The sequence below is a fragment of the Centroberyx gerrardi genome, chromosome 9 (genome assembly GCF_048128805.1).
Source record: "Centroberyx gerrardi isolate f3 chromosome 9, fCenGer3.hap1.cur.20231027, whole genome shotgun sequence".
Lineage (NCBI taxonomy): Eukaryota > Metazoa > Chordata > Actinopteri > Beryciformes > Berycidae > Centroberyx > Centroberyx gerrardi.
This window is the reverse complement of record NC_136005.1, coordinates 31,793,736-31,808,245: the sequence shown is the minus strand read 5'-3', so window position 1 is coordinate 31,808,245 and position 14,510 is coordinate 31,793,736. Positions and strand designations below refer to the sequence as shown.

Here is a 14,510-nt window from a genome sequence, read left to right as displayed (position 1 = left end):
GTTGTTTTCCACTCCTGATCTGTCAGAATAGGGCCCACTGACTCATACACCATGCAGCTACTGTGTGGCCATACAGTAGATTTTGGGGTATTGCAGGCAATCAGATGCATTTTGCACTTTGCACGTTTTTTAGGCCTAGAATAATATGTGTTTACACCTTGTAATTCCTTTGTAATTGTTTATTTAGTTTTCTCTCCCATAACAAAAAAAAGATAATAGGCATAGCAATATTATATACGCAATGAGGGCATTCAGTTGTTAGAGGTGACTTAAACGGATTCCAAAATTACATTTAGATGGGTTTTTTTTCTAAAGTGCTGTTGGCTTTGAGTGTGTAAATTGTGAGCTGTAAATACTGAGTTGAGATTCAGGTGATATTGTGCGATTGGCTCTGCGCATACTTGTGCCTTTACTTGTTGCAATAATTACCTGTTGTGGTAGCACGGGGGTGGGGTGGGTGGGGGGGGGGCTTAGTAGGTATCTGTGCCCAGGGCCCCTTTGTCTCACAATCCGCCTATGTGGACAGCTATAACTGCTTAGGAGATTAGAAATTAAACTTTGACCTATACTGAGTCAATTTGCAAAAATGACACCAAAGATTGTACTTCCTGCGAACGTTTTTAACGTAGGCAGGAAGATAACGGTTCTACAGATTATTCATTGAATCAGTGCTAACCGTCTCTATGGTTGTCTGCTTCGGTAACTTAAAAGTAAAAAAAAAACTGAGTTGTACAATATTGTGAAAATGGCCAGTAAGATCCTAGGTGAAGAACGGAGCAATCTGACTGGTATCTTTATGGGTCAGGTGATTCGTAAGGCTAGGGCTATAGTAGCCAGTTTAAATCATCCTCTACAGGACAAATTTCAGATGCTCCTGTTAGGACGGAGGTACAGGAAGGTACAGGAGGGCTCTGGCACAGTTGTGTTAAAAAAAAAGTCAATATTTGCCTCTATCTCCTGCATGCTTGTAAGTATGTAGAGACATTTTACTCATTGGTGTATTTCTCAGCAGTGCCTTAATACTGAGATACAATATACAGTAGATTTTAGCTAGATTAAGGTCTTCTCTAAAAACAGTTTTACATTTTGAAAAATTTACTGGAAGCAAAAGTTATTACTGATGAAATGCCACTTGACAACTTCTGGCAACTTACCCCACCTCAGGGCATGTTGTCACACATGACGGGGCATGTTGTCTCATAGGCAAGTCTGCTGTGTTTGTGCACTCAAACCCATTTCCTCTTAAGTATATATACTATAATAACATGAAAAACATACTCTTGCATTGAAAACAACATACTTCATCTCAGAAATCAACATCCACCACACTCAAAACAACCCCTCCCCCTCACCCATCCTGGGATGAATACAATTTCTAACAGTATGATATATTAATGTACATGTGATATATACTCATTTAATTTGATGTTTTATGATGTAAAATGGCTTCTTGGTCACTTAAAGAAAACAGTAATAATAGTAATCTGCCTATGCAGCCTACCCTCTGTGGCTGTATGTGAGGTTGGTTCAGCAGTGAGGCACTTCCTACACAAGCCAAAGGTTTGTGAGTTCAAGTATCAAAATAATATTTATTCAGAAAAGAATGAATGTAAAGTTATTTCTAACCAAAAAAACAATTTGGATTGTTATGACAACACCATTCAAAATTATTATCAGGTTATAGCTGACCCTTGCTTTTATGTGTTACAATGTATAACTATTTTGATTCCTTTATAAGAAAAAAATGAGAAGAAAAACACTAAGATTTTCATTATTTACATTCAAGTATACAAATTGTTTTAATGTTAGAGTGTTTTGACTTAGACGTTTGTATTCAACATAGGGGACCTCTTATTAAGAAAGTAAACTATTGGACTTTTGGCTCTAAAATATTTAGTTTCAGAAATAAAGCCACTGAGACAACTTAGCCACGTGACCCTTATATTATTACATGTTATACTTATATTATACATATTTTCATCTGTATTGATTTTTAAAGTAGCATGTTAGTTGTTTTGCAGCTAAACTGACTCCAATCTTGTTAACGTTAGTTTGGTAGCTAGCTTCAACAGGGCTTGAAACTAACGCCTAGCGACTAGCGATAAACATCCTTTTGGACATTAACCAGCAATAACCAGTAGCAGCAGACAAGACAGTCCTCCTGCCTCCTATGTCAAAAAAAGCTGATGTTAGCCTGCTTAGCCAGCTGTCTATACTGGCAGTTTTTGGTACTCGGTCAAGCTAATGTTTGGTGACCATCAGTTTAGCTAAGTAGGCTACTGATAGTGGCTAGTGAACTGGGGAAGGTAGTTAACTTTATTATTCACCATATTGGATGGCTTGCATCTTGTCTAAAATGTTGCTTTGTATGGCTTCTTATTCTACTGTAATCAAATACGTACAGTGCTGACTTTTTGTATGTGCTTTGTAATGTAGCTTTTCAAGCTAAATTGGGCTTGGGGAAAAAACACAACACTTAGCTCTTAAACAGGATTAAAAAATGATATGATAAAAACTGTTGACCTATGTTTATTCTTTCTTTGTTTTTTATTTTGTCAATTTCGTCAGATATCCTTTTTTTTTTTTTTTTTTCCTCCCAGTGGAGCACGGCCCCGGACCCCCCTAGCCAAGTCTGTGGCTAACTGCCTCCTACGCCCTTACACAACTATTGCTTTGTCATGTTTAGGGATTTGTGTGAAGCAGACTTTCTCAGTAAGCCATATGGGACATGTCAGAACATAGTGTGGAGATGGGGAGTATCTCAACTGGGTCACTGGAGCAGGTAGTTGCAGGATGACATAGGGTTAAACACAGAACACATACATATTTGGATAAAAACACAGTAGCATGTGACACAAAATACACTGGTTTAGTTTAGATGATTTATTTGAACATACAAATACAGTAGGAAGATACATAGGAGAGGTTACAAAAACAATAAACCATAAAAGGGATAAAGGCAGGGTAGGGTAAGTGATAATGCCCACTAAGGATTTTTCCATCCAGTAGTGTCCCACTTTGAAAAATTTAACTTAAATGTAGATGATTTGAGGATAGTATTTAAAACCACTAATGACATGAACAGCAAGTCTCTGATAGATATTGTGTGAATTACAGTTTTACATTTTTGGACTAAAAGGGACATCTTACCCCAGCCGATGGGAAAGATGACCCTAACCCTGAGGTCTCTAAGCTCTAAGAAAACTGTTTATGATGAATTTAACAGTTGTTACAATAGTGTCTCAGTCCTTAGACTAAGATCGAGATTGTGATTGTGCAAGATTGTGACGAAATGTACCAGAAAAGTTTCTTTAAAGATTCAAAATCTTAAAATATGCAGCATTTTAAAGCCTAGATAAATTCCATGTTTCACATACTGTATATACATTTTCCTTTCAAAATTAAGTCGCACAGCTGAACATACAAGTTGTCAGCTTTGAAAGCAGACTATTGAATTTAAAACCGCTGACACAATTCACCTTTGAATAAGAAATTGTGTTCATAGTCTTGATAATCCCACTTGCACAAACTATTTGATCTCATAGTAGACAGATTAGAGAAAGAAGGAATGGCAGTCCGCGTTTAGTAGATTTTAAAAGCAGTTATTGCAAAGCCTAAATATTCTCCCCAAGTGTCAAAGTATCAGCTATGCCCACTCAAATTAAAGGAGGAGATCATTTCTAAAACATGTTAAGATTAAATATTTGATTATCATGTCCTCATCACAAAAAATATAAGGGGTGGAAAAAGTGTGTGAATGTGAATCACGGAGAGATTAAACTGACCTATAAAGGTACGTGCATGCCCTCTGGAAGTTTCCCCATCCACATGCACATGAAGGCAATAGGGGCATGTTAAGACCTATATCATTGCTATGCAGTGAATGTATAGTCTGCACTGAAATAGGAACATACAATGATATGGGGCTGAAATTAACACTTCACCAGCCAAAGGCTGGTAAAATGTATCTGTATCTGTCAATTGTAGCACACGCTGACAGGCAGCTAAGCAGTTAGTTTCATGCCTTGTATCGCTACGAAACCAAACCCCTTAATTTTATCCCTGAAATGACCTTAATTTCTCAATATATAAACATTAATTATCCATTAAAAATATCAGCTTTAAAAAAGTAATGTTAGTATCATGGGTTTTTAAGGGATTTATTCATAGGTTGGTTTGTGGGGGGATTTTTTTTTTATGCCTTTTGTGCATGATTTACAGGATTATTAATGAGTTATTAATGGAAAGTTCCTGTCTCCCTGAATTTTACATTAAATTAGAAAGTAAGCAGTCAAACATTAAGGGGTGTTTAAGGTGGTTTTGATGGGGGTCTCCTCCATTAATAACTCTCTTAACTCATTTTTAGGGGATTTTGTATGAATTAAGGGGTGAATTAATGTAAATGTAAGGTTATTTTAAGGGATTACTGGTTCGTAGAGATATGCATTATACACACTGAAAGCAGGATAAGGAAATGTCATGCAAGTTGGAGGATTTTCCACCAGAGAGCGCTCTCACCATTCTGTATCCATCTGATCTATATTATTCTGTTACAGTAAGAAGCTGTTCAATCAACAGCTTCATTAAGTGAGCTATGGAATTAAAACTTGACAAAGGCAGGTGTGGGTTTTGTGTGTGTTTTCAAGCAAGATTATCTGTTAAAAGGTAAAAAACTAAATTTAGATTTTTTTAATAACATTTATTTATCTAGGGAACATTTGCTGAGCATGCATTTTATTGTTTTTATTTATTGCCCAGGGAGCTGCCCAGTACAACCACAGTCTTCTACTGGTGGCCACTGAGCAGCTCTACTGGATCAGTTACTTGCTCAAGGCCACCTTGACAGTAATCCCTTACTCAGTCCTGGGATTCGAACTGTTCAGTCACAAGCCTGCTTCCTAACCTTTAGAGCCACCACCATGATTGTAATATGTAAAGATAATACATAACAGGAGGAGGAGACAAACAGCCAGATGACAACTTTAGAAAGAAAAGAAAATACAAAAGAAAATACAAATGAGTATGTGTCCTTAACAAATAGGAAAATGACCACTGTACCTGAATTGTTTCATTCTAAAATGCAAAAAAAAAAAACACTACCACTATTGAAGACTCATCATTTTAAAAATACAAATGATCCAAAGCCCACAGCAAATGTGGTAAAAGCACATTTAGATAGCGAATAACTTAAATGTCATGTCTTAATCCCTGTTATGCCAGCTGTCATTTTCTCAGTGGGGATTTTGTCTCCATCTTTGGTGCTAAGAATTCATTGCTGTGGTGTTTCTGCACTGCACTTCCCAGAGATCGGTTTTTGTAGGTGACACTCTTTTCTTTGTCTATTTAGCCACAGTGGGTATCTATGGAGATCAAACAGTGTCATCGACAAATATCACACAACTCAAATATATATTTAAAACACATTGCACAAATGAATGAAGTGATTTGTACCTGTAGTCCCACCAAAATGTAAACTGATTTGTAAATATGTAAAAACATCTGTGAATTATTTATCATTATTTGTACATAGACACTGACATTTTTTAAAATATATGTTTAACATTTTCACACAAACGTGCATTTGCATAGCTTAACCATATTCACAGTCCTTAAACTTATTTGGGGATTGGCAAGTTCCATGTTTGGATGTAAATATTTGTGAATCTCCATTTATTTGCGTGAATACTTTTGAGACTCTTGTAATACCTGTAAACTGAATCGAACCAAGCACAAATGCTAGATTTGTTACATTGCGGTTATAATTATCTCATAATACACAATTTTTTCAGCATGGCAGGTGTAGGCCAATACAACAAAGTTGAGGTAAAAACAAGACCAGCAAACTCAAAAACCCATACTATCGAGAATCCTACATTAGCTCATGGCATGCCTCACACAGGCAGAACATCATCAGCTAAACAAAAGGCCAACAACTTGTAAACAAAAACAAATCTGATGGAGGAGCTGGCTAATTTGGGATGCACTTCTCAAAGGCATGAACTTTTTTTTAACATACCTAAGGGACAACCCACTACACTGACGTTCCCATGTTTTTATTGGCCACAATACAGTAATGACACACGCAGAAAACAAATTAAATTCATGATCTTAAAAAATGTATTTGATTGGGTAGGCCTGACATCAATCTGGATAGGCCTAGGACTACCCAGGTCTACCCGTGGCTTCGCTTCTGAATTTTATAATCTTATGTTTTCTTAGCTTATCTTATTTCTTCAAGTATAAGTATAACCCTAACCCTATGATCACAGACAGGAGGCTGTAGTTTACCTATTTTCTTTTATTACCTTGTACTTGACACATACTCGACTTATCTTAGCTTATTTTAGCTTATCTTATAAAAGTATAAGCCTAACCCTAACCCTATGATCACAGACTGGAGGCTGTAGTTTACCGTTCTTTTTTATTTACCATTACATCACGGATGGGCTGCAGTCCCATGTAACCTGCTCTGGTCTTTCCTGAGTATTGTTCAGCTGTCTATCCACCAACACCATGCTTACCTCAGCTGAGCAGCCGGGGTAAGCATGGTGCAGGGGTGCAGCCAGAGGCACCGGACTGAATGGGGCTGGACTGAGGGACACTGAACCCAGACTGGTGGGACTGTGCATCATGAAATGCTGGCCTCCATCTATGAACCCTACCTGCTCCGACAGCCCTTGTTCAGACCCCATCGGTCCCATGGCGACTTGTCCGCCCGTCAGCATGATGCTCTGAACTGCTGGCAGCATCCCTGTGTCAGTGTGGAAATGCTCCAGCCTAGCTCCACCCTCCACCAGGACCATCTGGCCATGCCTCCCACCACCCATCACCACCCCACTGTCTAGCAGTAGAGTGTCCAGTAGACCGTCACCGTCTACCATGGCCTTTCCCGGGCCGTCCGACCCCAGCCTGGCGCCTCTTCTCTGGCTCTTCTCTACCACCCTCTCACCCCTTGTTCCAGGGAGAGTGAGTGTACCAGCGAAGTTTCCTCCATTTGCCATTTGCTGTGTGTGTCCAGAGCTCCCGTTAACCACTATCATGCCCTGCAGGTTGGTGGCCGGCGTCTCAGCCAGCAGCATGGTGTTCTGAAGCTGTGGCTGAACCATGTAGTGCATAGGCTGAAGTACAGGCATAGTGGCGTAGTAGACAGGCTGCTGCTGTAGTAGGAGCATCTGGGCAGGAGGGGGCAGCACAGCCGTGGTAACAGTGGTTACAGGGCTATTGGGAGGTGATTGAACCATCCTGCTGGTGCTGTTGAATGACTTGCTGTTGATGTTGCTGGTGCTGTTGATGGTGCTGTTGATGTTGCTGGTGCTGTTGATGGTGCTGTTGATGTTGCTGGTGCTGTTGATGGTTTGGTTAAAGCTGGCGTGACCTGATGATCGGCTGATGTTGACAATTTTGTTAGGGTTAGGGTTGTCACTGTGGATGATGGCTGGTTTTGACTCCAACAAGGGCCTGGCAATCTGTTCAACTTCATCCACTTTTGGAATGACGACAGTTTCCAGTTTTGGAGGGGTTGGAGTTTGAGGAGAGCAGATCTCAGCCAGGGTCTTGAACTTTGGTACCAGGTCATTGAGGAACTGGAGGTCATTGTCAGACTCTAGTTGGCTGGAGCAGCCGACTGAGCCAGCAGAAGAACCCTGGCCCTCATACTCGTACACCAACAGACTGTCCTTCACCGCCTGGTTCTCTGCTACACAGCTTGCCTTCTGCAGAGGGATCAGCAATACCACAAACAAACTGAAATTATCAATTCCTCTGTCACATAATTCAATAATCACCCACCACAACTTGAACAATGAATGGGTTTACATGCACACCGATATCCTACATTAATGGGCACATTCTAGTATTTAATTTGTAAATTATTAGTGCTTATCCTGATTAGAAGAAATAAAAAAGATACCTAGGCTATGCTGATATTTGGAAAGATACTGAGGCATCTAATGTATCGGTCGCAAATTCTGGTGAAATCCAGACACCCATAGCCAAATCCAACAGACACACTCTTTGATATGAAATTGAATTTTTAGCTTGTTTTAGCTTGTTTAATATGTATGATTTTGTGTAACCTGCCTTTTTTCAGAAAACTCAAACTTCAAAAAATAATTTATGCTACAAGACTGGAACCACATCAAAGAGTATGTGCCATTTCCAATCTGCTTTTGTGGTCTGCATAACTTCTGTTTTCACAGTAATATTTGGGCTAGTCTTGGACTAACCATCCCAATTAACATTTAAATTAATCAAGTTTCACAAATACACAATATCCTTTTCAGAATGTCTGTTTGTTCTTTGTCTTCCCTGTCTGATTTTATGACAAAATGCATTTGAACGTAGTGCTATTTAGCAGCCGAGTTAAAAGGCAAATGGGGAAAATGCACAGAATAACTAAAACAAGAATAAAAACAGAGTATAGTTCAAGTCTAAAATGTGTGTATTTTTAAAAGTGTTTTAAAGAGGAACACTGAATTGGCATGTTGGTCCAAGGCCTCTTAGTCCTCAGCCTGCAGTGTGGAGGATCTCAGAGGGGTTAAAGTCTTAGAGATATAGTTAGACATTAGTCCAATACACACCTTAAAGGTGGTGAATAACATTTTAAAATCAATGGTAGCCACTGACACTGGGGCTCATTCATAAAACTTACCGGCAGGTTTAGTGTGACGTTAGGGGCAGATACCGTCACGGTAGGGTGTTTTCTCATTCATAAACATGAAATATCGGGACATTATTAGTGTAACTGTTTTCCCCATACTTCCAGCCCTTTTGATCATTTACATATGGTGAAAGCGATTCATAAAAGCACATTGTGCCGCAAAAAATACCACCTGTTCTAGTCAGACAGTATATTGTAGAAATTAATGTTAACTAATGAAAACAATATGAATTATTTAAAAAATCAAGAGATAAAGTTACATTGTGTCCTAGGGCATTAATTATCACTGGAAACCTGGAAACCATCAGACATGTCTATGCTGCCCATTGCACTGACAAACAGATGGACTGGTGTTACATGTAAAGCTTAATTAACATGTTGGTTTTGATTGACTGTCTCCCGGCCTACAGCTGAGGATAACACAGCGGTAATGTGGCTCTGTCACGGTATTCACGGCTGTTATCTGTTTACCGCAGAGTTTTATGAATAAGCCCCAACATGTCTTGTGGCTGCATTGGATTTTGTCTACTGAGGCTACTGTTGGTGGAGAAGTTGGTCTCTCTCCTCTTCTACAATGAATTTCTCCCAGTATGGTTGTTGAACATTGGTGCAAAATGGTGGATCTAGAAAGAGGAAGCTCTTGCTCTTTGATTCTGATACTGACACCAAAACCTGACATTACCATTGACATTTTACATTACTGAAACATTTTCTGCTACCAAACTCTATTGTAACTGCGCACATCATGCTGGATGGATCACAGTTTCCAGGTGATTACAAGACAAAAATTCTCTAATTCTGGAAAGTCTCCTAAATTGGAGAAAACACAACTACACAACTATAGTATCTTAACATGTTTGTCCAGATTTTGTAATAATAACTTCAGACTTGGCTGTATTCTGTTGTAAGAAATTAAGTGGAATCCAGCCTTTACTTTCCAGAAAACAGTCATGTAAGATGGACAGCTTCATCACCTTAACACCAGTTTACAGTGAGGTACAGCTGTGTATCATCAGCATAACAACAGAAACTAATGTTATGTTTGAGAATTATATGACTCAAGGGAAGCAGACAGGTATATGATGATGATATGATAAGATGCAAGTGTCTGTGTCAGTTTTACAGTGGTAAATAAGGTTGGTAATCATCATAAGGTGAACAACGACCAATATGAAAAAAATCTATTATATTTTCAGAAAAGCATTAATGCTGTTTTCCTTCAAAATACCATTGTCCTCATATAATTTACATCAATTTGAAACTAATTAGAAAATTAGTGATTAGTGAAATAAAAAAAAAATAATTACATAAAAATAATTTAATTACATGTATTTATTTATTTATTTTTTATTTAAAAATTAAACATTTTATTTAAAAAAATGAATTACTATTACAGTATGTATACTATTTATAGGTCATATAGATAAGCTGGTCTGAAAAGGTGGTTAAACTAAATTCTGCAAATAAAACACTAAATTCTGCAAATAAAACAGTGGTAACGTGATTTTTAGGTGGGTTTACCCTCCACTGCATGCTTGGTGCGTATGCATGTAAACACACTCAGATGGTGAAGGCGATTCCTCACCTGGGAGTAGTAATCATCCAGATACTCATCAGGGAGGGCCATGCTTTCATAATGCAGACTTTCGGAATACATCTCTCTCTGATCCATGTCTACATCGTAGATTTCTCCAAAACCAGTCTCTTCGATCCTGCCATTGCTCCCGGGCACGGACTTGTAAACAGCTCCTATACTAAGGGTCATAAGGGGAGCTGTCATCGTAGGAGCTGCGTTGTGAGCCATGATGCTGGCCTCTGTTATCTGGACTGGAGCGCTGAACAGGGGGACCTCCTGTCAAATGGAGAAAATAAGGGTGCAGTTTGTAAAGAGATTTTATTTTTTGATAAAGGGATATCTTGACATTTTGCCAGATAGGAGTTAGCTAACTGGCAAACTTGAAGAAAATTGTTCAATTCATAGTATAGGGTAGTTCAGGTATAATGAAGGCTTTTATAATTGACTGTTCAGTGTCTTCCGGTTAGGAGGGGGTGGGGTTCAACCAGTTAGAATAGTTCAGAGTGAGAATGAGGAAATTCAAAAATATATGTATTTTTTTCAGTTTATAATTGACTGTACATTGACATACATTAAATTCAGGGTAGAGATTTATTTCCTGTTAATTGTTGATGGCTATGGCTGTGTTTGTAAAAGCCTATGTTTATGGTTACATAATATCTAGGTTGTTTTTTTTTTTGTTTTTTTTTAATACATCCTTAAAAACCAAACTATCTTTGTATACTCTATTATTATTGATAGATCATTGTAAAACCCCAAGTTTAATGCTTTAATATCTCAACAAAAGCAATGGCAATGATTACAAACATTTCAGTCTAAAGAACACCAAATCTGGTTCAAGCCCCATGTACTTCTGGATTTATAGAGCCGTGATATTTTGGCCAGAGTACCTTCTTTGCCATTCAAGTTTGCCAGTTAGCTTATTTAACTAAAACTCCAATCTGTGACATTTTGAATTTCAGTTTTTTAATTGTCTTCTTTTCACCCGGAAATGTGTTGCAATGTGGATAAGGAGTTTGCGTAATTGGTACTCCAAATTAACAGAAAACAAAAAAACAGGTTGTCAACATCTCATTCAAGCAAATGGATACAGCTAGCAATATGTAATTAACTTTCAACTAAATGATAACCATTTTGAACTGAAACCAAAAACCTTTTCCCCACATTTTTACCTCCAATTGTTTGTTGAAGAAAATGGGTTAACAGACTAAATTTCCAAGATAGGCTATCCCAATACCAGTCTTACTTATCAAGGATACTATTGAGTCACGTTTGATCTTTACGAAGAATCTTCTATGTTTCCATATATTTTACCTTGTCCTCTCCTTGGCACTCTGTATGGTAGTTGATCAGGCGTTCTGTGTTATCAAAAGGAAGGTCAGCGAAGGTCCCTGGCACCCTTCCACATGAGCAGGTCATCAGTAAGAGACCTATGACTGAAAAGCACCACCAAAAAACAGGCAAAAATCGTACATTTCCCCATACTTAGTGTAGTTCATTTCATTTATTATTGCATTTCAAATAATGTCGAGGATAATACACCAAAGTCACATGCAAGTCTAATTTTGTCATATAGGGTTATACTGATATTGGTCTTTCATTAAAATTGGATGTCAGCCATATGGACAGGAGGCACTTAATTATTGATCCTTACACTGGTTGATGGAGGGAAACCCTTAACTTAACTAACATTTTCATTAGATGCCATACAAGTATGTATGAAACTGTGTTATTATTATTATTATTATTATTATTATTACTACTACAGTCTAAATGTTGTTTCAGAAGCGTTTTGACCCTCACAAGGATAAAATTGTATGTTTTGGGGATGAAAATGGTCAAAGTTATAGATATTGAACATCAGCACAAAATACTGGCTGTCGACAGCTTCAATCCAAAAATATTGGTAAATTATTTATCTTCAAACTTGGTTAGTCCTAGAGCACAGGCACATTTTAGGGTGTAATTTACAAGTCATGCTAACACAACTCATACTCACAAAACAGTGTCAGAATTCCCAGGATTAGGACCCCTATTCCCAGTCCTCCAAATTTGGATGACGTGTCCTTGAGAGCAGCTGCTCGACCAGCTGTACCTGCCGTCCTGCAGGTCTGTCCCTCATCACAGAGGCACACCTTTAGTTCAAGGCGCTGAGGCTCTGGGCAGGCCACACCCTGCTGGTCCTTGATGCTGAGAGTAACCTGGTACTGGCCGGGCCACAGTGGTTGCAGAGTCCTGAGGGATGCTCTGGTATCTAGAAGCAAGAGAAGGAAGAGTCTGACCGGGTGTTCTCACAACACAATCAACAAGTCACTGGAAGTCAGCGCGCCGCAGTTCAAAACATTAGCTAAATTAGCCTAGCTTGTTCATGTGAATCTAATCCCTTGCTTGCTTTGTTGCCAAGCTAAAACCCAACTAGCTAACAAGTTAGAAATTTCAACTTGAGCAAGAAATTGGCCAGACATAGTAAAGCAAAAGTCAACCAGCTTCAAGCGGGACTCTAGCACGGTTGCCAGAGAAATAAGCAACCCAGACTGTCAAAAGAAGTCCAAAACAAGCAACTTGGCTCTGCACGTAAAGCCCAAAATAGGCAACCATGTTTTCCTTCTTTTAAACACATACTTGAACAGGGTTATGTGATAAAACAATAATCACTTACTGGATTATCCTATACAAAAGGAGAGTAATTTATAGACAGTAAAAAATTCATGTTAACGAGTTAAACACGTTAACGCTTCCAAGTTGTAGCAACGAGATGTCATCTTGTTCTTCCACTTTTTCCTATGACGTGAATGCAGCATTAAGCAAGGCAAAATTATGCCTTCCTTTCTGTCTGAACATCGGGTTACTTTTAATTCCATATTTCACATCTCCAAAGAACATGCTAATATATTATAGTTCCTAATAGAGTTCTCCATACCACTGATGGGCTCAACCTTCCACTCCCCCCTGCTCTCCTCAGGCACAAGGCTGAACAAGAGAGGTGCTCCATTAGGGTCCCCATCCTCATCCTCTGCTGTGATGTTGACCACCTTGGTGTCTGAGCAGACGTACTCCAGGTTGCTGGTCAGCATGGGGCAGTTGTCATTTACATCTCCCACTTGCAGCGCTATTGTCCCTGTGGCCGTCTTGGAAGGAAGGTCTGTGGGAAACAGGAAACATATCTGCATTCATATATTATTTACATGTTACGTATTTAGCTGTCACACTTATCCAGGGTGACATACAAAAAGTGCAACAGCAGAAAAGGACAAATCAAGTTTATTTGTGTAGCCCTTTATCACAAACATGTCTCAAAGGGCTTTTACATCTATCTATCTATCTATCTATCTATCTATCTATCTATATATATATATATATATATATATATATATATATAAAACCTACATCATTATATATCATACTAGATCATATACAGTATATACTACATATAAATGTCATATACCATACACATCATATACATATTATATACCATACTACACACTACGAAACCAAACCTCTTAATTTTATCCCTGAAATGTCCTTAATTTCTCATTACATAAACATGGTTATAAACATAAACTGGTTCGTAGAGACATCACACACACTTTTAGTCTCCAATCCACCTGAGATTCGAACCCAAGACCTTGCTGTTCGGCGACAGTGCTGACCACTGAGCCGCCCATATTTATATCCATATCCAATATCTGCAAATTCCACAATTGTAAGTAACCTTGCAAATGCAAATCTTGCAAAATACAACGCTTGCACATTGTATAGTCCCTTGCAAATGCTTGCAATGCTAAAAACTAGTGCTCGATCTATATGAGAGGTTTTACAGGTTTTATACACTGTTTTTATGTAGCTGTGGTCAGGAAGGAACCACCATCATGCTGGCAGTGGACAACACTGACTGGCCTTTATACGATATTTAATATTGCCAATATCGGCAAAAAACACAAAATCCTATTGAGGTCACCTAATGTCAAGGCTACCCCGACTCTCCGTGAACTCACCCTGGGTCAGGCAAAGTATTTCAGCACGGTAAGTCCCATTAACCACGAATGGGGACTCTCTGTCTGGCTTTTTTTTAAGCCTAATCTCTGCTGTCTCTGGGTCGATTAATAGCCAGCCGTCAGGGTCATAGCCTTTAGCGTATCTGTGGGAATAAGGTGCAACAACAATTATATTTTAGAGTATAACAATCAGAGCATTAAAACAGTGGAATTTCCTCAACCAATTTAATTCCTTTTCTACTTAAAGAGCCCAGATTACAATTCATAGTGCATAGTCATA

General features: G+C 38.6%; 1 protein-coding gene across 1 annotated transcript in view; it reads right to left on the bottom strand.

Annotated features, from left to right (window-relative positions):
• Positions 1 to 2,868: 2,868 nt before the first annotated feature.
• LOC139924037 (desmoglein-2.1-like) overlaps positions 2,869 to 14,510 on the bottom strand; it is a 32,276-nt gene continuing 20,634 nt past the window's right edge. The window contains exons 10-15 of the mRNA XM_078285872.1: positions 14,231 to 14,373; positions 13,156 to 13,377; positions 12,235 to 12,489; positions 11,550 to 11,671; positions 10,245 to 10,511; positions 2,869 to 7,712 (exon numbers count right to left, since the gene is read on the bottom strand). Coding sequence (XP_078141998.1) covers positions 6,432 to 7,712; positions 10,245 to 10,511; positions 11,550 to 11,671; positions 12,235 to 12,489; positions 13,156 to 13,377; positions 14,231 to 14,373 — 2,290 coding nt within the window. The 3' untranslated portion in view covers positions 2,869 to 6,431. The remainder of the gene's footprint in view (positions 7,713 to 10,244; positions 10,512 to 11,549; positions 11,672 to 12,234; positions 12,490 to 13,155; positions 13,378 to 14,230; positions 14,374 to 14,510) is intronic.